Source organism: Melozone crissalis, unplaced genomic scaffold, assembly GCF_028551555.1.
Source record: "Melozone crissalis strain CALT ecotype California unplaced genomic scaffold, PUWL_Pcris_2 ptg000061l_1, whole genome shotgun sequence".
Taxonomy (NCBI): Eukaryota; Metazoa; Chordata; class Aves; order Passeriformes; family Passerellidae; genus Melozone; species Melozone crissalis.
This window is the reverse complement of record NW_026535839.1, coordinates 5,408,034-5,432,222: the sequence shown is the minus strand read 5'-3', so window position 1 is coordinate 5,432,222 and position 24,189 is coordinate 5,408,034. Positions and strand designations below refer to the sequence as shown.

General features: G+C 47.2%; 1 protein-coding gene across 1 annotated transcript; it reads left to right on the top strand.

The window, feature by feature from the left end:
• The first annotated feature begins 7,203 nt into the window (after positions 1 to 7,203).
• Positions 7,204 to 18,675, top strand: SAP30L (SAP30 like). The gene is made up of 4 exons (XM_054288014.1): positions 7,204 to 7,569; positions 9,342 to 9,464; positions 11,093 to 11,191; positions 13,113 to 18,675. Exons 1-4 carry the CDS (start codon positions 7,384 to 7,386, stop codon positions 13,239 to 13,241), a joined length of 537 nt encoding a protein of 178 aa, XP_054143989.1. The 5' UTR covers positions 7,204 to 7,383; the 3' UTR covers positions 13,242 to 18,675.
• The last annotated feature ends 5,514 nt before the right edge of the window (positions 18,676 to 24,189 follow it).

The following is a 24,189-nucleotide window of genomic DNA, read 5'->3' as shown; positions in this document are numbered from 1 at the left end:
TTTGTTGCCAGTTGTAGGGTTGTGTCCCATGTTTCAGAGGTGCTGGAGGCCATGTGGTGCTGTGCCTGGCAGCTGGGAGCAAACAAGGACACAGCTGTCTGTCCCCAAACTCTCCAGTCTGGTGTATTGTGTAGGAGGCTCAGAATCATTTCCACCTCTCATCCACACAGCTGAGGCCATGTCTGACCTTTCCTGCCAACTCAGCTGGTCCATGGATAACAGGAAACATGGGCACTGCATTGCAGCTGGGACCAGGCTTTCCAAATTGTGTCTAAGATTTTGGGAGTGAAGAAATAAAAAACAGCCCTAGACTTCCCTTGTGACAGCTCTGCAGCAGTATTGGATGGAAGTGAGACCAGCTTCAAGCAGAGCTGACATCTTATGTTCTCAGTTACTACAGTATGTCTGTCCCTATTCCATCCCTTTGCATTTCTGTGGGAGCCTGAGTCACCTTCCAGTCACTTTGTGTCTGACTGCTGCTTTCCCTCAGTTATTAATGCTCTCATTAGCAGAGTAGTGCTGACTGTGGAGCCACTAGATGGCCTGACTAGATGTCTTTATGAATGTTTTAATGCCTGTGGAACAAGAAGCTGTTTGTCCATGAGCAGTGCTAGTTTTTTATAACTGGGACACAATCAGCATATTCTATAAATGGACTGTAGGTTGTTCTGCTTGCAGGTTGCAGCTTTGTGTGTCTTAGTTTTCTAATGAGAGGATTAGCTTCTGTTTCTAAACTGCATGGCTTGCTTTGTACTTGGGCTCACCTTGTGAAGGGAGCCCTTGCTTGGCCCACTGGATTCTTGCTTCAGAGAGAGCTGCAGCAATGAACAGGTCTTTTACCACTTGGTAATCTTAATTTGGAGAGAAAGGTCAGCTCTTAGCAGCTTGCACCAACAGATTAGGCAATAGTTGAGGCAATTCCTGTTTGCAAACCACCACCAGTACACAGAAACCAGAGATTTGGTGTCAGTGTTTGTACCAGGTCCATCTCAGTGTGGTTGATCTCTTTTCTGAAGGTTTGGGATCTGAGTGTGGCAAGAGCCTCACAAATTCTGTATGCTTCTGACTAGCTCACTGGGCTTTGAGCTATTCATTATTTGCATCAGTTACACTTTTCAGTACCCTAGAGGCTTTGTTGACTAATGCAAAGAACTTAATATTAGCCAACCATCCACTGATTGAGAAATATAAGCTGTATTTTATCATCTGCATCTTTAACTGAGCCTTTGCAGGGCAATCTCGTTAATTATTCTAATTACTTTTGGTTATTTGTAAGCAAAATCACTAAAGCATGAGTACATAATCAGATCTTCACATCTGCATGCAAGTCAAGACTGGAGATTAAATACTGGTGATTATCTAATGCCAAATACATGTTTTCATATTTTCCCCCCAAAAGTATTGAAATACCCTTCTCTTTGTGGCTGCATAAGTTTTGCTGCTTTTAAGTATCAGAATCCCAGACTACAGGGTGTGTGTTATGTTGCATAAAAATCCTTTGATTTGCTCTTGAAGCTGTTGTTGATCTATACTGGTGCTAATCTCTAAGGCCTACAGACAGTAAATAGGTTTGGGGCTCTCATATGTGCAAGGTGTCTTTTCTCATACCTAGGAAATTAATTATCTTTTTCAAACCACAATAGAAGAAAGTGTGAGCCTTCCTGAAAGGGGAATACAGCATCATTAAAATAAAGATGTGCCTTTTTAAATGTAAATGTACAGCAAATGCTTAAACTTGAACCATTTCCTAGTGCCTTGCTGGACAAGAGAGGAGAGGGGAAGGGGTTGGGGGATAAGGATGGAAAAGAAAGCTTGCCTCCTGCAGGGTTTGTGTGTGGGATTTTTTTTTCTAAATGTCTGATTTTCAGTGCAAAATTTGTGTGAACGACAGTAATTCAGAAGCTCCTGGGCTCCCTCTGTTAAATCGATGTGGTTAATGACTCTGGGGAGGTTTGTCACTCCTAATAGGGAGACTTGGAAAGGTTGGCAGCTTCTTCTGGGTGTGCTGTAACAGCTGAAGCTGTACTAGGAGATGTCTTGGTGAGCTGCTGGATGTTTCACCTCATGGTGAAGGCTCATGATTTCACTGGCATGCAGGATCCTGCATTTTATTTTCTAAGTATGCAAATCACAAATAGTCCCAAAAGCATATAACATGTGTAGCAGAAGTATCTTTCAGAAGAAGCTGATGCCTTCCATCACTGGGAAACTTTTTCAAGAGTGTATTTAAATCTCTAATACAGAAGTAGCAAGAAAGCAATTTCTCAGCCTGACTTTCCTCGTGGCTGGTTTTACAGCAGTCTGTGCACAGGGCTTTGCTTTCCTGTACTACTGGAGTGTTCCAGTCAGCAAACTTCCCTTCTCCCTGAGAGTCAAACAGGCTCCAGCAACAGTGCAGGAGCAGCACAGTGCTCTGGGGCTGCTGCAGGGCTGTGACAGCAGCTCTGCTGGCTCACATCACCCAGGGGAAACATCTCCTAACAGTCAGGCTGGGCAGTCATGGAACTGCCCGGTGAAAAGGGAGAAGATTTTATTCTAAATTGTCTTTCAGGATACAGACAGGGACTTGGAATTGATTGGAGAGAACAGCCAGCCTCTGGCAGTCAGCCTGTCATGCTTGCAGTCAGAAGAGCCCTGGTGAAGCCCTGTGTGAAACAGCCCAAGTGATGCAGGTGTACCTTCGTCCCACAGCCCCTTCCAGCTGCTGGGGCTCATGGACTCTGGGTGCTTTCACAGGTTACACAGCAAAGGGGAGCTGGCTGGTGAGTCAGGAGCACTGGGTGCTCCCCGGCTGCCATGGCCTCTTACTTACCTTAAGCAAGGAAAGTCTGTGTGCTGCAATTTCCCAGCTTGTGTAGGATTCACCTTCAAGTGCTTTTTTTTCTGACCTAGTGAGTGTTGAGTCCAGATTTTAAAACAAGCTGCACATCTTCACCTGGTTCAAGTGGAGAGATATGTGGTGGGTGGAGAATGGGAAATGAGATCTGAAATTGCCATCAGCATTCAACACAGACTCATCAATTCATTTCATATTCCTCATTAACCAGTCAGATTGATTTATTCACATTATAAATTTGAAGTGTAACCAAAATAAGCTCACCTCCTGCTCTGATTTCTACTTTGTAGTGCCATGCTTTAGCTTGGAGAATCTGTATGGAACTAGGCAATGATAGATCATGAAAACCCTGATAAAAAACCTGTGTCTGTTTTTGACTCTGCCTCTGCTAGCTGAGTACACTCCTTAATTGACTGCATTTGAGCTTTCTTGATGCTTCTGTATGACCCAAAAGGCTTCAATGATTCCAGCAGTTGTGAGTGATTTGGGAGTTTATATAAAGCCATTGGATCAATGTGGTTTTAAATATACTAGTTCAATTCTTGGAGAAAAGTCTTAATCCCTGATAGTGAGCAAACAAATGTGAACTTCAGCCACAAAACAAGATAAAAACTGATCAAGCTAACAGCCTGAAACCTTAGCCCTTACGATAACAACAACAAATAGCTTTAGCCTCTAGGGTGGAGAAGGGAATTGGTTTCAAAATGCATTCTCTAGGATCTCGGTGATTAGGTCTAAGTTTGTCTGTACCTTGTACTGCATGCATTTTCTCTGTAAAACTGGATGGTGCCTCTTGAATCAGTGTGTATTTATTTTGTGCGTATTAGGACCAACAGCCTAATATCTGGGGGTGGTAAAGGACTTGTAGCACTTTAATGTAGTAGCTTTCATAAATTGGGAATCATTGATAGAATGCCTAGTGTTTTTAAAGTTGAATGGACTTCCTTTTATAATATATTTAAAATAAATTTTTAATGTGTTTTCTGAAAACTGTGTATGCAGACGTGACTGTCCCCACCTGCTTTGCTCCATGATTGATTTCCCTTCTACTTGTGAGAATAAACTCAGCTGCCCTGGTGTGGTATTTCCCCAGCACAGGTTTCCTGTGGTGCAATCCTGAAGGAACCATGGATATAATGGATGACTTGTGCCCAGGTAGGACCCCCCTGGGGTGCACTGGCCTTGGTAGGGCACAGAGGAACAGAAAAACACGGCTGTGACTTTTCTTTCTCTGCCTCTTGGCCTTGGGAGTGACTGCTGGGAGATCCATCTCCACCCCTTATTTGCAGGGGAGGGCTTTAACAGCTCATGCCTTGTTTGTGTTCTGATCTCCACAAGTGTATCAGCATTGCTCATGTTCCCACTGGGACCCTCAGTGCTTCCTACTGTCACCACTTCATTTCTTCAGTGCCCTTCTCAATGCTCCTTTTTACTCAGCTCCATTGGGGGAAAAATGGATGGGAGACAAACAATGAAATGTGTGAAAATGTGTGTGTGGGAAAAGGAGCCTTTCTGGGGGGACCAGCAAGGCATGATCCCCAGGGGAGACTGTGCTGTGATTCTTGGCCACGGGAACATTGCCCAGGGTAAGGATGTGCCAAAAGCTGTGGCAGTTTAAGCATTTTAGCAGGTTCAATATGTGCAACCCCAGAAAAGTGCTGGGGAGAGTGCGAGTCTGGGGGAAGGTGCCAGAGCAGTGTTTTCATTGGCCTCCCCAAGGTACTGTGGAAGGAAATGGTCTGATTTCTGATGATGAAAAGTTTAAAAAAACCCTTCTTCCCAGGACATCTCAAGCAGCACAGACCACTGGGAGAGAAGTATTTCTGTCCTGAGCCCCCTGAATGGCTCTATTAAAATATTAAGTTCCAGATGACAGCTACACCACTGACTTTTCTTTAGAGGGTAGTGCTGCTCCAGGTGAGATTTACAGGCCTGCCCAGGCTCCTCTAATTTGATTAGAGGCTGACTGGGCTGGCCAGGCTATTGCTGCTTCAGAGGTACTAAAGCTGCCTGGGTACTGATGGGTTTATGAAACATTGTTTCTCACTTCATTGCAGCTCCCACAAAGAATTATTGGATCAGGTTAGTGATAGAAACCTAATAAAGAATGTCTCGATGAGGCAGTTTATTTTGCAGAAAGCTTGTTCCAGACTAGCAGACTGTGAAATCTGGAGGTTCCCACGAGGATAAATATGCTGAAATAAACTGCAATTATAAAAACACCTCCATGCATTTTTTTTTATTTGAAAGACTGAAAAAAGTGTCATCGTGTTAGCCTGAGCAGGAGGTAATTAGCATCGAATTAGCAAACAGACAATGACAAAAGCTGGGTTTTTCCTTCCAGTGAGCATTGCAAAAGGACTTAAAACCTTTTTGTCTGCAGGGATGCGAGGTTGCAGCCCAAGATGAAATACAATCTGATGGTCAGTTCCATCCTGTTCTGACACTTACTGTGCCTGTTTCTTCCCAAAATATAGTCAGGGAGCACCTGCACAATCTCTTCCTCAAGGGGACAGGAAGAAGTTCTGCTTGTTCCCCTTTATCTCCTTCTTTGCTGTTATTATCATCTGTCCCTACAGACTGTGGGTTTGGCTTCCTGAGTGTCAAGATAATCCTTCTGCGAGATTTCCTCAGCCAGCCATTTGATTTTTATTGGTAATGTTAAGATAAAGCCAGAAAGCTTGTTATCAGCAGCTCTGAGATCCCTGTCAGCCTCTTGGTGTTTTCCCTTTCCCCCAAACAAGGGAATATCGGCATGGCTTTGCCAGGACGATATTACTTCAGGCAGGCAGATTCCAATCAGTTTGGTCTGGGGCTTTTATAAGCCGTGGTGTTTTACTGTTTTAGATCTCTTTGCTCTTTGCTAACTGCTTGTTTGCTCTGTGGGTAAAGCCATTTGTTTCCAGCAGCTTCCCGTGAGAACGGCCGGCTCCGAGGGAGCGCGGCCCCGGGAGGGTGCACTGTGGTTCTCTGCTGGTCACATGCACAAACAGAAATTACCGATTGCCCGAGGGCACCCGCAGTGAAAGCCAAGACAAGAGGCCGGACTGTTGAGGAGTACGAAGTCTCTGCCCTCCAGATCTATTCTGAGGCTTGTTTGGTATTCTAAGGAGTGCTTGGAAAATACAGATTTTGGCTTTTCTCAGTTGTCTTGTGCAGAGCATGCAGAACTTGTTGCCAGCGTTGCTGTGTGGAGCAGCCTGAGCTCATGACCAAGAGCTTTAAGGAGTCTCTTTCTTTCAAAGGTATTTGGTGTGATTCAGCACAGCTCACCCAGTGCTCGCTCACATTGTTCCATGTGCAGGATTTCAGGCTTTGAAGTCATTTTAGTCTGTAGAATATTTCTTCTGTCTGAGTAGAAAGTCCTTTCTTCAGGAAGATGAAATCCTTTTCCATTTAGAGCTGCTCAGGAGCTCTGACAACAGCATTTGCTGTCTGGTGTTACAGAAGTCACAGCATTTCCAGAAGTTACAGCTTCCCTTTACAAATCAGCAGGAATTTCATTCTTTCCTCTTTTCTCCCCTTTTTTATTTTTGGGGAGATTTGGGGGTTGTGGTGGGGCTTTTTATTGTTTTTGAAGGGTTCTTTTTGTTGGTGTTTTTTTTTCCTTAAGATGAAAAATGCGAAGTTTAAAGTCACATTGCTTTGAGAAACAATTCTCCAGGTCCCATCTTTTCACTATCTCTGCCTTGTGACCAGGAAAAGAAAAAAGAAGAAAAAATATAAAATAAATACTGTATTTCTTATAACATAAAAAATTACATTTCAGCCAGGAACTGCAGCCTAGGCGATGACCCTATAACAGGCATTTGTGGCTGTGCCGACCCGAGTTTTGTACGAGGGCGGGGTGGGAGCCGCAGCTCCAGGCCTGTTACGGGTCCGGGTGTGTCCCAAGAGCGGTGCCGGTGCCGCCGCGGGCGGCTGCAGGACCCCGCGCTCCCGCGGCTGCATGCGGGTGTCCCGTGCGCGTCTCGGCAGCAGGGGCAGCTCCAGGCCGGGGTCCGAACTCCTCCCGCCTCCTCCGGGGGTACCAGCCCGGCACCTGCCGAGCAGCGCGGGGAGCGGCCGCGTACCCTCAGCGCCGGGCGTCCGGGCCGGCCGAGCCGCCGCTCCCTCCGCGCGCCCCTCACGGCGACCTTCCGGCTGCGGGGGCCGGGCGGCGGCGGCGGACGGACAGCTCCCGCAGCCAATCGGCGCTCGGAGCGGCGCGGGGCGCCCCGCCTCTCCAGCCGCGCGGGCCAATCAGAGCCGCGCCTGCCGGCCGGGGGCGGGACTTCCGCGGCCGGGGAGGCGGTTTTGTGTGTGCGAGCGCTGCGCGGTCCCGGCTCCCCGCGGGCGGCGGCGCTTGGGGGGCCCGGCCCGGCCCGACCCCGCGGGCAGCGCTGAGCGGCGGCGGCGGAGGGGGGCTCCCCTCCCCTGCCGTAGTGGGGGGCCCCCGCGGAGGCGGCGGGGTCCCCCCGAGGGCGCGGTAGTGACGGCGGCTCGTCCCCCGGTTGGTCCCCCGGTTGTCGGCTCCCCGCGCGGGGTGAGGGGCGGGCAGGTGGGCGATGAATGGGTTCAGCACCGAGGAGGACAGCCGGGATGGGCCGCCCGCCGCCCCCTTTTACGGCCAGAGCTGCTGCCTCATCGACGACGGGGACCGCTGCGTGCGCCCCGCCGGCAACGCGTCCTTCAGCAAGAGGATCCAGAAGAGCATCTCGCAGAAGAAGCTGAAGCTGGACATCGACAAAAGTGTGAGTGCGGCCTCGGCCGGCGCTGCCGGGCGCTGCCGAGCTCTCCGGAGGGGCGGCCGGGCCGGCCCCAGCTACCACCGCACTGCGGTGCCTCCGGGGAGATGCGGATCCGCCCGGCGAGTTGAGCTCCCGGGCGGCCGGGGGGGATCGCGCCGGGGCTGGGGCTGTGTGCGGCACACCCGGCGCCTCCGGACCGCGTCTGCCCGTCCGCAGCCTTACAGCGCTCGGCAGAGGGAAGGACGTGCCTGGGTGGACCCGGCTGTTCCCCGGGTGCAGAGCCGGCTTTTCCCTGTGGCTCTGCCCGCCGGTTGAAGCACAATGTAGCTAAAGCGCTAAACGCCGTGTTTGGGAGGCGGGTGGTGCGCGGGGAAGCCAAGGAGAGAGCTGTCAGTGTTCGGAGGCACGAGTGCTGTTCCCATTGCGGGCTCGGCTTGGAGAGGCTGCTGCTGTCAGGTGAAAACAGCGCTGTGCTGCTGCTTCAGTCAGGCGGCACTGACGTTACTTCTTTAATTGGGAAGAATTGGTGTTGTGGTGAAGCGGGTTAAAGACCGAGCTGGCGGTGAGATGCGCTGCCTTCTTCATTCAGCAGGGCTTATCCGCACACAGAACAGCCCGGTTTGCCGCCTAATGACATTGACAGCTGTCAGCTCGAGATACAAACGGGTTATTTGCCCAGCAGAGAAATAGGCAGAGCAGAGCAGATCACAGAAGGAATTTCTCAGAAGTGACTTCGTTAACGGAATTCAGCTCTGCACGCTTTTTTTTGCGCCTGATCTGTAAAGATCAAAACCACTGAAAACAAAGCAAAAGAAAAAAAAAAAAAAAGGTGAAGTTTTGAGTCAGTCTGTTTGGCAGCTCCCCCAGTTGGTTGGGTCCCTTCTGCACAGCCGAAATGCATCGTGTCACGGGAAAAGTGACTCAGTTTGAAACATATTCTTAAAAAATAGAGCATTTCTCCCAGTTGTAGTTCTCAGCAGATTTGTCTAGTGGCGTAGTAATTTCTTGCATTTTAGAAATGAGTCTTTGTTGACAGATGCCAGGCTTTAGAAACAAAAAGGGGAAATGAGACTAATGCAGTCAGAACAAAGGGAAAGTGTAAAGCAGGCTGCATGGAGTGATTTTGGATGTAGGGTGCCTGTGTTATCTGAAGATATTTTGCCTATACTATAGATAGCAAATAATTTTGATCGTTTGAAGTCCTTTGTTTTGCTAACTCTAGTGGGATTATAGTTGTTAAAAGGGAGATTCCATTGCTGAACAAGCAATAGGAAGGAGGCTATTCTGCATTTGATCTGTTTGTTTTAATTTAGGTGATCAGCCCAAGTTTTATTTGTCAAGGTTTTGAAACACTTGCCTTAATAATCTTTTGTACTATTCAAGCCAGAAAGTTCACAAGAATGAAATAGAATAATACATTTTTGGTAGCTACCTGCTAGTACATCCTGAAATAAATGCACTTCCTCCAGACAAGCGCCCATTTTTTTTCCTGACATATGATTGCAACCATAAAAAAGAAATTTATTATCTCCAGAGGTTCAATTCAGCTGGAGCTTGAGTTCTTTGTTTTCTTTGCCTTTAGTCTTTGTAAGGTGAGTTATCTCTGAATAAAGAGTGTGATATCAGGGCCGGGATTTAAGATTAGAAATTCCTTGATGTCAGTCGGTCACGCCAGTCTTGAGGGATGCACCTGACACTGCTGTCGACGTGACTGCTGTTGGATGCTGTTTCACAGTATCCTTTTTGATTGCTTTTTCACCACTTCTGGTTCTCAGGTGAGACATCTGTACATTTGTGATTTTCACAAGAACTTCATTCAGAGTGTTCGGAACAAGAGGAAGAGGAAGACGAGCGATGATGGAGGCGACTCTCCTGAGCACGACACGGATGTTCCAGAGGTTTGTGGGCTGCTTTATCCCTTCTTAGCATCTTGAAGTTTCGCTTGGATGTTCTCATCCTTCAGAAAATATTTATATTTTAAATTACAAGGCCACTGAAGCTGTTGTGGAGTTACTTTCACTTTCCAGGAGGAGTTTTTTCTAATGTGTGGTGTCCTAGTTCTCTTCATTCCCCCATGAGTTCTTTGCCCATGTAAAGCTTTCTATAAAAAGAGGTGTGATAAGGTAACTTCATGTACGTACAGTTAAAATCATATTTTATACTAATTTTTAAGGCTAAAAATAAGTTATTTTTGGTGGTGTCTGATGCCCCAACATAATTCCTTGTTACTTAGTATGCATCATTTTGCAGATACACTACAGAATTCAATAGGTCAGTCTCTTTGATTGGGTGTTTGATAGCCAGAGATATTGAGCTGCTCCAGATATTTGCATAGATGGTATTTTTTAGCACTATTTAAATCTACCTTTAAATAGTTTGTAACACATTTTTATTTTCAGGGGATAGGCCTGGGGGAAGTTTTCTGTGATAGGATTATTCTAGAGTTCTCTTTCTCTGTGCCACTGCGTGCTGCACTTGCTTCAGTGGTGTTTCTGGCACTGTTGGCATGGCAGAAGTTGTGCAGAGGTGATGTTCAGAGAAGCAGAGCGTGGCCACAGTCAGCAGAGCCCTCTGCTGGAAATGCCAACCCTATTGGCAAAAAGCTGTTTATTTCTGAAAGAAAAAAAAAAAAAAAGCCACCAAGAGTCATTTTGCCAGCAAAGCTGTGTCTTGGTGCAAAGCTGGTGCACACACCTCCTGTGTGGAGGTGTTGAGAGAGTAGCAAGTTTTTGGTTGGGGTTTTTTTTAAGATAACCTGACCTTTTTTTATCACTGTTCATGTTTCCATTCTACAAGCTTCTCCATCAAAACTTTGCTGTTCAGGCTTTGCAGTAGTTGCCAGGGTGATTGCTGAAGACCCGGTTGGCATCTAAAAATGTTGGTGCTGTAGAGCACACAGAGTATTTGGTGCCTGAAACCTGAGGGATGCACGTCACCCAGCTGAACTGGGAACTCTGCACCATGTCACTTTTAATGTCATTTCCCTCTCAGTTTTCAGCAGAGATTCCTTTTGTCTTTGAAACTTGGCATTTCCCACATGATCTTCATCTTCCTTGCTGTAACCTCGCCACCACCCCCTTTGCTTCTAAACTCTGCACTTCCTATTTAAGTATTTGAATTTCATTTCATCTCTGTACTCTGTTTTATGTCACCAGCCGTTTGTTCAGTGCCTGCTAAATTGTTATTTCATGTGTGAGCTTCTTAAACCTTGTGGGAACAAAAGGTTCCCCTTTGCTTGGAGGTTGCAGAGGTGTAATTGAGAGCAGAAATTGGCCAGCAATTCTGTTGACAGCATGTGAACCAGAACAAAAATTTCTATTTCCCTGGGGCTATTTTGGTCCTTTAGCATTAACAAATACAAAATATACTTAGGTTTGTCAGTAAGACAAGCCAGTGTAGTTCTGAGCGCAAGCAAGGAGAAGTGCTGTTGCAGAAGAAGTAGTTATTTTTAGATGTTTTTAGATAAAATAACTACTCACAGAAGCTAAAGGTAGTGCTCATGCCCTCTTCTCTTTATCACTTCCAGGTTGACTTGTTCCAGCTCCAAGTGAACACCCTGCGACGTTACAAGAGACATTATAAGCTGCAGACTAGGCCTGGACTCAACAAGGCTCAGCTTGCAGAAGTAAGTGAGGCAGCAATGATGTTATCTCTGTTACAAGAAAACTTTTTATCTCCTCTGTTCAAGGGCAGATTTTGTGGGCATTCACACCTGTGGGACTGACTGGTATGGACCAAGTGCCCACTGGAAGGTTTCAGGGAGTGATGCCAGCAAAAAGCTGCCTGCTTGCTTTCACCTGGGACAGGCTTGGAATGCACAGACAGTGGTTGTTCAAAGCCTGGTTTAGTAACTTGCTTGTCTCTGCTTCCCTTCCCACCTTTTTCATAGTCCCAGTTGATGCCCTTTAGGGAACAGAAACAGGATCCAGTTTTTGGGTGTTGTCTGGGGATGGCTGCTCAGCTGAAACTCAGATTTAACCCACTCATTGTCTCCCTAAGTGCTCCTGTTAGTTTTTCTTCCCTCATAGGCACCTGAACTTGTTGGAATTGCTTATTATTAAAGGCAGCATCACTGTCCATGGATTCAGAGTCTTCATTTCCCTCCCTTGTCCTGACAATTTTTTTTTACAAAAGGCTTTTTTCTTAAGGGCCTCTGCTGCTTTCTCACCATATGGGCTTTTTGTTCAGAAAGAACTCTCTGTATCTCTCTGGTATTTGGGCAAGTTGTGCTTCTGCTCTGCTCTCTTTCCTGACTTGATCTGAAGCCATGCTGTGGAAAAAATCTTCTCTAAACTTGTAAAAACTGCAGTAGTTACTGATTAGTACTGAGGTTGATTTTGTAAGTTGTGGCTTTCACAACTGTCTGCCTAAAACTGTCTGGTTTGCTTTTACTTTTGCTTTAAAGAACAAAAGCCTGACAGAACAAAAAAGTCAGCAAGACACTGTCTTCCTCTCTTTCAAATTCAACCAGGGAGTGAATACATAGAGAATGTGCAGTATAGGGCATGTAGGAGTAAATGGAACAGAGTAGGGTGGTGTTGTTCCTCATTAGCAGCCCTGATTTGTCATATTTTAACTAACCAATTCATGTCTGTCAGCTGCCTCCTGCCATGAAGGACTGCCTGCTTAAGGAATTTACCATGAATGTACCCAAGAGGAAAGAAAAGATCAATTACTGTGCAGGCAGAAAATAAAGGCAGCCTAACTTAAAGCTGTCACACAGTTCCCAGATTTCCTGTGAAGCCTGAGCAGCTTTGACTCTGCTGGATCCTCATCCAGCTCCCATGCTTGAATCACTGCTGCCTGAGGCTCTTTCACTCCTCATGCTATCCCACTGTAAGGGAAACTCAAGCTTCCATAAATCTCCTTGGAGTGACTTATTGCTCAGCCTGCATCAGAATCCTGTTCTAGAGCTGTGTTGGGTACCAAAAAAAGTTTCTTCTATGTGAGGAGCAGATCTTGTCCAGCTCCAGCATGTTTTCTACATTCACTTTCTGAAGAAAAATCAGCTGATATTTCAGGGCTTATGCTACTGTCAGAGAGGGGCAGCCCTAGGCAAACCCTAACCCTCCCATTGCAAATGTTCATTTCAGTGAAAACTTAAGAGTGCAGAGGAAATCTTTTTGGATAAAACTTTGCTCCACCTGGTTCACACAGCAGAGTGCTGCAGTGTTTCTGACACTCTCCTTCAAAACACGGAGGTGCAGGGAAAACTCCCTCGCCAAATAATCTCAGCACAAAATGTTGCTGAGGAGAAGCTGTGCTGCTTTGGCAGGAGGACATTCTGGCTTCCAAATTCCTCTTGTAGGTTGGCTGCAAATCCTGCTGACATAGCAAGGCTGTGCTGTGTTCATACACACATTCCAGCTGTAAAGAGAGAGGGAGGTAAATGAGGACTGACAGTTGGAATTGGTGCATGTTTCACTCAAAGGATAATGCGCTCAGTGGCCATGAAATCGTTTTTGGAAAGTGAAGAGAAACCCTGTCCTGATTATTTCTAGTTTTTAATTCCAGCATTTCTGTCTCTTTACCTGTTGTCCCTCTAGACTGTCAGCCGTCATTTCAGGAATATTCCAGTGAATGAGAAGGAGACGCTTGCATATTTCATCTACATGGTGAAGAACAACAAGAGCAGGCTGGACCAGAAATCAGAAGGCAGCAAACAACTCGATTGAAGATTGACAAGGCTTGGAATAAGAGAGACCTTGAAGGAACATGTGGTATTGTGCATTTTAGGTTTATAAAAACTGTTAAAATATATTGTAAATTTTTTTAAATGCAGTGTCTGGATGACAGAAAAAAATATAGACATTCTTATGAGGAGTATTTGAAAACATGTGCCCATCATGTTTCCGAAGACTTCTTCCCCTCATTTCAAAGTCATATTGGAATAAAGAAATGAGGATAATGGGGAAACCAAATAAATCTGTAGAACTGTGGAGTTTGTCAACTTGGTGTTTTAAACCATTTCTGGAAATCTACATCTCAGTGCAATTCAAATGCCAGATGGAATTTTTTTCACTGAATTCAGGCTGCATCACAAACCACCATGCAGTTTGTCTTGGTACAGGACTGGAAGAGCAGCAGAGATAAAATTCATTGTCGAGGTGCATGGGTCAGAAGTTTGTCTGAAGCTTGCTGCTCACCTACACATGCTCTGTCTTGCCTTGAGTCAGTGCTTCAAGTCCCAAACTTCTACAAATGCTCCAGCTCAGCAGATCTACTCCAGTGAATGCTACTTGACCAGTCTGAAATTGATGGGGGTTTTTTTGCCATTTTTTTCCTTCTGACCCCATCCTACGCAGATGCCAACCAACTCTCTGCAGTCTCTTTTCTAATTTCTTTTAAGAACTCACTAATTAAATTTTCTGTAAGCATTTAAAAATTTCTGCATTTCTCTGAATGTAGTATTAAGGCAAACACAACCTATTTGCTGTATCTGATTATGTTGATAGAAGTGCTTATTTAATTGATTTATGCATATTTCAGTGATAGTAGGTGAAACAATGGCTTGAGACATCAGTCTCTTAATTTCTGTGTCAGGTCAGTATTGGTCACAAGTGATGTGCATTTTATACTGAAGCTTTAGCAGGTGGCACAAAACTGCTGTGTGCATTCAGGGGCTCTGTTTAGTATAAAGCAGATTTATGGGTGAGGCACCATAACCAGGGCAGTGATCTGACTGGAGCATTTCATGATACATTTCATTATACATTTCATTTCCCTTTGCAATGGACAAGAAGCATCAAAGCATTTGCCTTTCATCAACATTACATGTGCTTTCATGAGAGCTGTGTGAGTGAGGGTGGCAGGGCACTGTAGGAGGAGATAACCCTGATTTTATTCAAAGCCAAGGTGTCCTTACAGATAATACAATGATTATTTTGGCAAAAGGAGCTTTTAAAAGTGTTGGTCATGACTGACTGTTCTCCAGTGACCTCAAATTCTCTTCAGGGGATCTCATGATTTAAAGCACTGCTCTGTTTCTTTGCTGTCCTGACCAGTGTCTCCATTCTGGTACAAGATGCCAAGACTCCACATAGAGAGGATATTCTTAACAAGCCTTAAGCAACGAAATGAACAGTAGAAAACTTCAGCTAGCATTTTGTAAATGGCAGGTTTTATTATTTCAAAACTGGATGAAGCTTTGTTTAAGAGCTGAACACACTGGTCATGGTCCCAGCTTAGCACTGCATTGTGTTCTGTAAGGCATGAAGGGTTCACTTAGTGAAGCTCTTGTTAAAGCTCTCCCAGGGTCTCTTTAAAATTGAAGTCACAGTTTAAAGCAGGTTGTTCACATCACTCTGAATTGTTTGCTAATACTCCAAAAACATGTTCAACCAACTTCAACATGTCTTAAGTCCTGTGTCATAGGCAGAAATACTCTGTTATGGTACATGTCCCATTTGTGACATCTGGGGAGTGTGATTATTTCAGCATTTCCTCGTTCAATTCTGTGTGGATTTTTAGAACATCATACAAGAGAGAGGTTCAAGGAATGAGGAGAGAATGTCTTGTGTCAGTATTTCATGAATGTTTAAAAATTTGCTATTTCTGCTGGTCCTTTCCTTATTGAAAGGGTGGAGTAGTTCCCAGATCAGTCAACACGATCTGGCTTCTCTCACTCAGGACAGATGGTTAGAAGGGTACATTCTCTGACTGCATGTGAACCTTCAGAGTGCTCATGTCATCAGAGGATGCTGCCAAGGGAAAATGAGTTCCTGAGTTGAGAGGGTTATGCCTCATAGTGATTCTTCCCTCCACTGGGCACTGGTGAGGCCACACCTTGAGTGCTGTGTTCAGTTCTGGTCCCCTCAGTTCAGGAAGGACATTGAGGTGCTGGAGCAGGCCCAGAGAAGGGAAACAAAGCTGGTGGAGGATCTGGAGCACAGGTCCTGTGAGGAATAGCTGAGGGAGAGGAGGGTCAGGGGGCACCTTCTCATTCTCTGCAACTCCCTGCCAGGAGGGTGGAGCCAGGTGGGACTTGGCTTCTTCTCCCAGGCCACCAGGGACAGGACAAGGGGAAATATTGCCTCAAGCTGCACCAGGAAAGCTGAGGTTGGACATTTGGAGGAATTTCTTCACAAAAAGGGTGATTAAATATGGGAATGGGCTTCCCAGGGAGGTGGTGGAGTCACTGTCCCTGGAGGTGTTTAAGGAAAGACTGGCACTTGGTGCCATGGTCTAATGGACACGGTGGTGTTTGGTCATAGGTTGGACTCGATGATCTCAGAGGTCTTTTCCAACCTAATTGATTCTGTGATTCTGTGATTCTAGACCAAAACTGTAAAAATGTAGTTTGTTTGGGATTTACTTTTTTTTTTTTTTTTTTTTTTTTGTGGTTGTATTTTATTTTGTTTTATTTTTAAAAGTAAATAAATATGTTGGGGTGTTTTAGTAGCCAGCAGCAAAATGATTCTTTTCAAGGAAATATGGTGGCAGGTTCCATCTGTTCAGGTGTATTCACTGGAATGCTTTTGTGCCGAGGTGGTATCCAGGAAACTTTTCTTTTCTTTTTTTCCTGAAGTAGTCAATTGATGTTAAACGTGATCCTTGTTGGTTTCACTTCTAAAGCAATTCTACTTTTTTGAAAAAAAAAAAATTCTTAATGAAGTGTGATGATGAAGAGATGTTTACCAGCCATTAGCAGTTGTTTATAAGGTGGAAAGCTTGGAGGCAAGACACCAAAGAAACAGAAGAATCTTTGGCTGTCAGACCCCATGGCCTTATAAACCCCTTGCAAATGCCTTATTACCTTGTTCTCAACTTAGCTAGAGCAAAACACCTTGAGCAACAGAAAGCTGATGGTCTTGTTGGAAGGGTCAGCCCCTTGCTGGCTTCCGTGCTATGAACTGAAACCACATGTCAATTCAGTAGCAATATCCATGTTCAGGGTGCCTGTGATTCTTGAAAAGCATTTAGTGTCTAATAACCAGAAAACGCAACAATGCAATTGTCGTGTACGATACCGTGCTGTGTGTTCGACTCCTTATGCTGCATGCCAAGTAAAAACAAACAAAAAAAGACTTTCCAACTTTTTATTTTAAATGTCAGATTAAATGTGTTTGAACCTCACACTTGTGAAGCCATGAGGTGGGACATTTTCTCAGCACTTTTAGATGGGACTTGTTGGAAAGGTGTAAGACCCAAATCGCTTTGGCTGGTATGATAAGATATTTTTTTTGCATTTTGCTTTTCACAGATGGGCCTTAAATTCTGTCTAGCTTTGAACCATGGAGCACAAGCCTTGGGGGCATGGAGGATGACCAGATGTCATCTTCTGTTTATAATAGTGGAAGCTTATTTCTTACAAGCCTGCATAGGTGACATTCACCCTGGAGCAGAGGAATTGTCTCTGAAGGTCTCCAGCCATTATATAGCCTAATGCAATTCCATAGCCTAGCTCAATTCTCATTGCAGAGTTCCATTAACTTAATTAGAGTTCTGAATAGATCCAAAGCCATTAGTATGCAATCCAAATAATGCAGAAACATCTCTTCTGGGTTTAATTTCATCCTGTATGCTGACCCTCTGCTCACTTCAAGGGAAGAAGAAGAAATCATTGCTGGTAGTTATTGGCTTGAGCTCAGCTCAGGGGAGTTGGAAGCATGCAAAGACTCGAGTCAGTAGCAGCCTGATGGCTGAAAAGTGCAAACACATCCAAGGAGGCTCTGTTAGAATGCAGTTTTTAAAAATTCATAATCTGAAAGATTATTGTATATCAACCTGAGGTAAACAGTTGCAGTAAAAAGTAATGTTTCTTTTGCCAGGCACTTTAGATGCTCAGCCTGAGAGAAGCAGAGCTTTGTACCACTTCTCTCCAGTATTCTGGTGTCCCAGTTTTCCTTAGAAATGTGGCTGTAAACCACTAGATACCCCAGGGTGCAAGAATTGACCAGAACATGTCAAGCCTAGCATTTCAAGTGAGTCAAAAGTGCAAGCTGGGTTCAGAGAGGCTTTGAACACAAGAGCTGAAATAATCCACAGTAAATGGGAGTTTTCATGTGGGTCATGATGGCACAGGGAGGATGGAGCAGGACATGGCCCACAGGGAGACTGAACAAAACACACTTCCACAGCAGCAGCAGCGTGGAGCGAGATTTGTTCTGTGTCAGCTCTCGTGATGGATGTTTTATGAGAGGGGGAGGAGGGTGAGCTGTGCACTTTACATCTTTTGGTTGAGCCAAATGTAAATACCAATGGGAGATCTTCAGCAGGAACTGCAGTTGGAGGGGAGAGGAGGGGTCTGCTGAGGGACTCTTTGTTTAAGTTTGCAGATCCCTGGACTGCCTGGAGCACTAGAGTCACTTTGTCTCTACAGTTTAGAAATGTGGGTAATACAAGGTGGCCTCCCTTCCCATAGGAGTCCTTGTGCTGCCCAGAGTAAGGACAGAAGAGTCCCAAAGGTGAAGGAATGTTATTGATGCCTCACTGCTCGTGTCACTGATGCCCTTTAATCATGTCTAGCTTATCAAGTTAGGGAGTTCTCGTTTTCCACTTTGGAAGTGCAAATGAACTGTTAGGATGTAAGATACTCCTTGCACTTTTCACAGCTACCCCTGGTCTCCTGTTTTTGACTTGCTTGTGAACACAGCTGGTTGGGATGAACTAAATGCTTGAACAGAGTGTGGGGAGAGGGGGAGGCTCCTGCTTTGAGCCTGAACTTCCCTTGCAAGCAGCTCTGCAGGCCATCCTGTGCACCAGCACCTCTGGCTCACCTGAGCCTCACCAGGGCTGGCTTTACCCCTGCCCTGCCCTCACCTCTGCTCCACAGCTGCTGCAGGGGACGTGGGTAGCAGGGACCTTGCAGAATGGTCTGGAGTCTTTTGGCAGGCTTACTGGGAGAGAAAACTGTGTTCCCTCTTCTGTTTCTGGCCTCCATGTGTTGTGCTGATCTTATGCCAAATGTTTTGGACACCTTGTATTTTTAACTGTGTAATATAGCTGTGTATTGTTAAAGCAACTTAGTAACTTATAGCAAAAACTGTAGAACTCATTTCTCTGAGGTGTAGGAAATGTCCTGCTTCCACTGTGTATGAGACTTTAACTCTGTACTGTCTGACAAAGATAAAATTCTGAATTTCACTTTAATAAATGATCTATCTAGCAACCAGGCCCACATTCCCTTGTTTGCCTTTCTGCCCTCAGCACTGATGGTTCCAGAGCCAAGGGAGTTCTGCTTTGCGTGGATGTTTTGTGCCAGGCTTCTCAGATTCTCTGCCTTTCCCACCCACCTCTCAGGGCTGAAAACACTGCAGACATGGAGCAGAGAGTGGCACTGCTCATGGGAATGCCAGGCCTGCAGTACAAATCCCAGGTGATGGGATATTTCCTGACAAACCCAGGTGGGTTGCACAGGTGCAGTTCACGGAGCCTTAAGAATGCAACAAAAATACAACAAAATACAATTTGCAAAAAATACAAAACTACAACTTGCAAGAAAGACTGAGGCTGTTGAAGAGCCACATGCCCTTGCATTTTGGGGAGTGTTTCTGTGATGGGAATTCCTCCCCTCCTGTATCATGAAGAGTCTGTCAAGTGCAGCTTCTCATTTGATTCATGTTTCCTATTGGATCTCCTTTATGTCTAGTTCAACCCTGTGCTTCTGCTCCTTTCTCAGGCACATCCTTGGCTTTGTTTCATGCATGATTTATAGTTCCTGTTGTCCAGAGTCAAAGCTGCATGCCCAGCTGACAAGGTGGGCACTGCTCCAGAGCAGCAATGACATGGACCATCCCAGCATTCAAGATCCTTTGCCTTGAAATGCTTTGTTTCATTTCTTTTTCTGATATTCCTCCTGATCATCAGCATTACAAGAAAAGGTGCCTCACTTTTTTTGCTGCACTGAGAAAGCAAGTGAAAAAAACTGGGATTTGAGTATTTGTTTGTCTGAACTCTGTCATGGTATTTTTAAAGGCTCTGCTGGCACTGTTTGAGTTGTGCTTTTAGCCTTGATTTTTAGCCAGGAAAGAGGTTGTAGTGCAGCATTTCACACACTTGGGTTCTCACAGAAGAGGATGATCAGATGTCAAAAGCTTTACACCCAAAACAGATCCTGGTGTCCCCAGTGCCTGCCTTTGTGGATGTGCCTGGAGGCCTCAATGAAGCAGGATCATTTTGGAACATGCTGCTGTGCCACAGGAGGCTGCCCCTGCCTCGGGGAGCTCTCAGGTGAGGAAGGCAGGACCAGAGGTGGATCACATCACACAACCTGTGTCTGTCAAGGGTTTTTAGGGGGTTTCAGGGGAGGATAAGGGCAGCATAACCCAGTGAAAGGGGAAAACTGTATTTGCATTCCCAAATTGATGACTGGGGGCTCTTCTGCCAGCACAGTGAGAAGGAGAGGCTGAAGGAGGACAGCTGTAAGCAGCAACCTGTTGTGCAGGCACTGACTTTAGTACAAGAGGGCATAAGGGAAATTTGTGACAGAAATAAACTACCAGTTAATCTGTTATAGAGTAATGAATAATGCTACTTATTCTCATTAGACCCACAGAAGATTTCAACCTGGAAACCAAGGCAGAATCTGCTCAGTCTTTTTAAGATACTCACACAGACAGACAAAGGAGGCAGCAGATTGATGTGATGGCCGGGAACAGCACATCCTCTGCACTCCGGGCTGCCGTGCGAGGGCAGTGTTCGCCCGGGAAGGCGGAGGGGGAATCGCTGTCCCTCGGAGCCAGGGCAGCACCGGGGCCGTGTCCCCATCCCCAGGACGCCTCCTTGGCAGGAGCTGGCTGTGCCTGTCAGGGACCGGAAGCGGGATGATGCTGTGCTGGGATGTGGAGATCATAAAAACGCTTTGTTTGGGTTTTGAGGGTTTTTTTCCTGGTTGGACATTGAAATTGAACACGTCCGATCATCTGCGTGAGCCGTCCTCGCAGCCTTGATGGAAACCAGGCATTGCTTCCCTGCTCCCCGGCAGAAAGGGCAGCACAGAGGAGCAGGGAAAAATGTGAATGTGGATTTAATGGTTTTGTGTCTTAGAGATGTGGCTGTGCAGGAGGAGCGTGGGGGGAAGAGACTCAGGGCTTGCTTGCTTTTTTTTCAGCTTTTTAAAAAAATTTCTCCTCTATCCAATAAGGAATAACTACACAGCTCCACCAGCACTCAGTGTCACTTTGCCAGGAGCTGGAGTCCATTTTACATCTCTTATCCTTGCAGGCAGTGCTGGCTTCTTCCCTAAGTACCTGAAAACGCCCCAGTGTGCTTTTACTTAATTGCCTTTTGCACTTTCTGCAAGATCTGTTCCCTTTACCTGTTGCAGGAAGCACCCCAGCACCTTCAGCAGGAGCACCTCGGTGCTGTGGGGAAGAGGGAACACTCAGGTGCCTGAGGTGGCTCTGCTGCTTCTCCTACAGTGCCATGGACTGCCAGAGAGCAGTGATGGGCACCCCACAAACCCTGGGTCTCTTCTGGCCTTGACACCTGTGTGGGCAAACCCTGTTGGATCCAGCTCCTTGGCACCTCACTTTGCCGTCTGGATTCTCAGCTCCTGCACCCAGCCCAGCTGCTGTGGCCTGGGAGGAACCCAGGTGAGCAGAGGAGGGATTTTCAGAGTTCCTGTCTCAAACTCAGTTCTATCCTATCCCAAACATCTCAGTTTGGGAAGGAGCTCCTGGCCATGGCAGGTAAACCGGCCTGCTCTGGCCCCTGTTCCTCCCTCAGCTGCTCCTGCAGGTCAGTCACAGGCCATGACAATTTTGTCAAGGTAGCTGCAGTTTGAGGGGGGAAAAAATGCTTTTCCTCTCAATCCCTCAGCCTTTATGGCATCACCCTGCTGGTGATGCCATAAATTCCCTTACTTCTCTGGTTACTGTAAAGTCTTTCAGGGTGGTCAGGACCTGAATTCCTCACACAAAAGAAGAATCAGGGGGGAAAGGAAAGAGCAGGAAGGGCTTTTCCTGCCTTGGGGATCTGCCGCAAGGGCTCAGTGAGGCTCCAAGTGTGTGCTATAGCTCTGCAACCCCTCTGCTCCTAGGTGACTGCCTCTTCCTCCCCTCTCACCAGTGCCTGTGCTCCCCACTCGTGTTCCACAGCTCCATCTGGCTCTTTGGCCCCTCTGATCAGCTCCAGGGCTCCTGGAGCTGCAGCACCTCCAGGTTTGTTACTGCACTTCAGCTTTGGAGTAACCAGGAGAGACAGAGCTCATCCAGCATCACAGGGCTGTGGCACTGAGTGCTGCTGAGCAAAGTGCCTGCATGGTTCCTGCCCTGAGCTGTACAGCTCTGGTCCTCTGCCACTCCTTCCATCCTGGGCCTTAAATCCAGCTGCTGCATGAGACACAGGTGGGCTGCTGTGCCACCCCACACCACCCACCCTCACCTGAGATGTCGTGGCAGATCACTGGGAAATTGCAGCAGAGTCAGCACTGCCAGAGAAGGTGTTTGCTGTGGGGATTGCTCCACACTGAGCAGGACAGGAACAGGTAATTCTGCAGAAAGCTGTAGGTCTCCCATCCTCTGCAATGGAGAAAGAGCCTTTATGGAGTAAAGGAGCAATGCAGGCTGGCTTTACAGAGGCAGGGACATGGGATGGATGATGAGTTTGTCCACTGTTTATAGGTTGGCCCAAGGTGCAGGGCTCTTGGTCTTTTCCCAACAAAGGCAGATGCATGGAATAATTTACCCCGGGCAGAGCTCAGTGCAAGCAGGAACTGCCACAGGGGTGAAAACACAGAGAGTTTGGATTTGGTTTAGAAAATAAAATAAAAGCAAGCAAGAAAAAGAAATCAGTGGTCATCTACCTTTGGCTGCAGAATCTTCTGCCACAGGGGTGAAAACCCAGAGAGTTTGGACTAGGTTTAGAAAATAAAATAAAAGCAAGCAAGAAAAAAAAAAGTCAGTGTTCATCTACCTTTGGCTGCAGAGTGTTCCCGTGCTTGGACATCATTCCTACAGGTAAGGATTAGAAATGCATCATCTCCTTAGATGGGTCTGGGCATCCTGTGACTCCAGGAACGTGGAGATTTGAGGAAGAACTATTGAATGTCATGAACTTTGCAGCTGGGCGGGGCCCCGGCTGGCAGAAAACCTTCCCACCTGAGCCGGGCTCCCAGGAGCCAGCCTGGCTTAGGAGCCAGCAACTGGCCCGAAAGGCTGCGAGTGTTGGGAGAGGATCAAAAAGCTCCCCTGGCAGTAAATCTTTCACCTGCCATGTGACTCACTGCGGCTTGTGGCCATTCCTCCGGGGTCGGCCCCGGGTCAGGATTTCTCCTGTCTCTTTAGCCCCCCAAACCTGGAGATTTTTGTCTTATCTTTGACGCCATCTTGACACCGAAAACAAATTATGGCCCAATTACCCTTACTCAGAGGGGCTGGGCTACCTTAAACGGCCACAACTCCCAGGCGCTTCCTTAAGAGCGGTAATTAGGGGGGCGTGGGGTGGGGAGGGGGCAAGGGCTGGGGGTACCCTTGCTATGAGGGTGCTCTGTTTGCCAAGGCAGGAGGGGACATCCCATCCCATCCCATCCGATCCGGCTCCATCCCGGCTGCGCTTTGGGCTCGCTGCTGTCCGGGCTGGGGGCTGCCCTGTCCCCCGCCTCCCCCAGCGCTGTGTCACCGCTGGGCCAGCCCAGAGGGGCCCCGTGACGGGAGCAGCAGCCCTGGCCCTGGCCGTGACCTTCGGGACGCCCTCGAGCGAGTCCCTGCCCGGGCTGGGGACCGGCTCTGCCTCTCGTTCCAGGCTGGGACATTTCCGTGCTGGCCCCGAGAAACGCGGGACAGCAGCATCGCGGCTGAACCGCTGTAACAACCGACCTGAAACTTCTAAACATTATTTTTCTTGCCATCTTTCAGTGTCATTACCCTATCCTCTCTTCTGCTCTGTCCCTGAGCATTTTTTGGGTGCTGTCTGCCACACCCAGCAGCTGTTTCGGGAGCTGGCAAATCCACGAGCCTGGACAGTGCTCATGGGTGATGGGGTGGCTGGGTCTGGGTGTTTCTTTCTTTCCCCCCACCCCTTTTACCCCTTTTTTTTTTTTTTTTTTTTGGCAGATTGGTATTTTATTTGGCTCCATCCTGTCTACCGAGCTGTCCAGTGTAACCCTTCCCTTGCTGCTTCTGAGATAAGAATAGGCTCCCCCGAGATCAGATAAACAGGCCCATAAATACCTACAACAACAAGAAGCGGGGTCTGGGCTTGGCAGGAAAGGAAGGGAAGAAAAAAAAGTCAGAAAAGGAGCCAAACCAGGGGTGCAGAGCGAGGGGTGGGAAGCACCCAAGAGCCTCCTTGCCCATATCATTGCTCCCATGGCCGGACAGGGAGCCAGGGCCAAGCAGGGCTGGCAGTGTCCCCTGCCGTGTCCCCTGCCGTGTCCCTGGTGCTGGATTCCAGGGCAGGAGCCTGGCACGTCAGGCGCTGCCCCGGGGCCAGGCGGTCCCTGCGTGCGTGTTCCTCTGCCCGAGCCCCGAGCGGCAGCTTCCCGGCGGCATCACGTTCACGGCAGGGTCGAGCCGCAGGTATGTGCAGGGCCGTGTCCCCTGAGCGATGAGCTGGGCCCTTCGATAGCCAAAATCTCAAAGCTGGTGGCCAAGCCGCTCTTCCAGCGAGTTCTGGTGCCACCGGAGCGCTGCCGGGCGCCGCTCCGAGCCGGCGCTCGCTGCCGGGGAAAGGGAGGCTGTC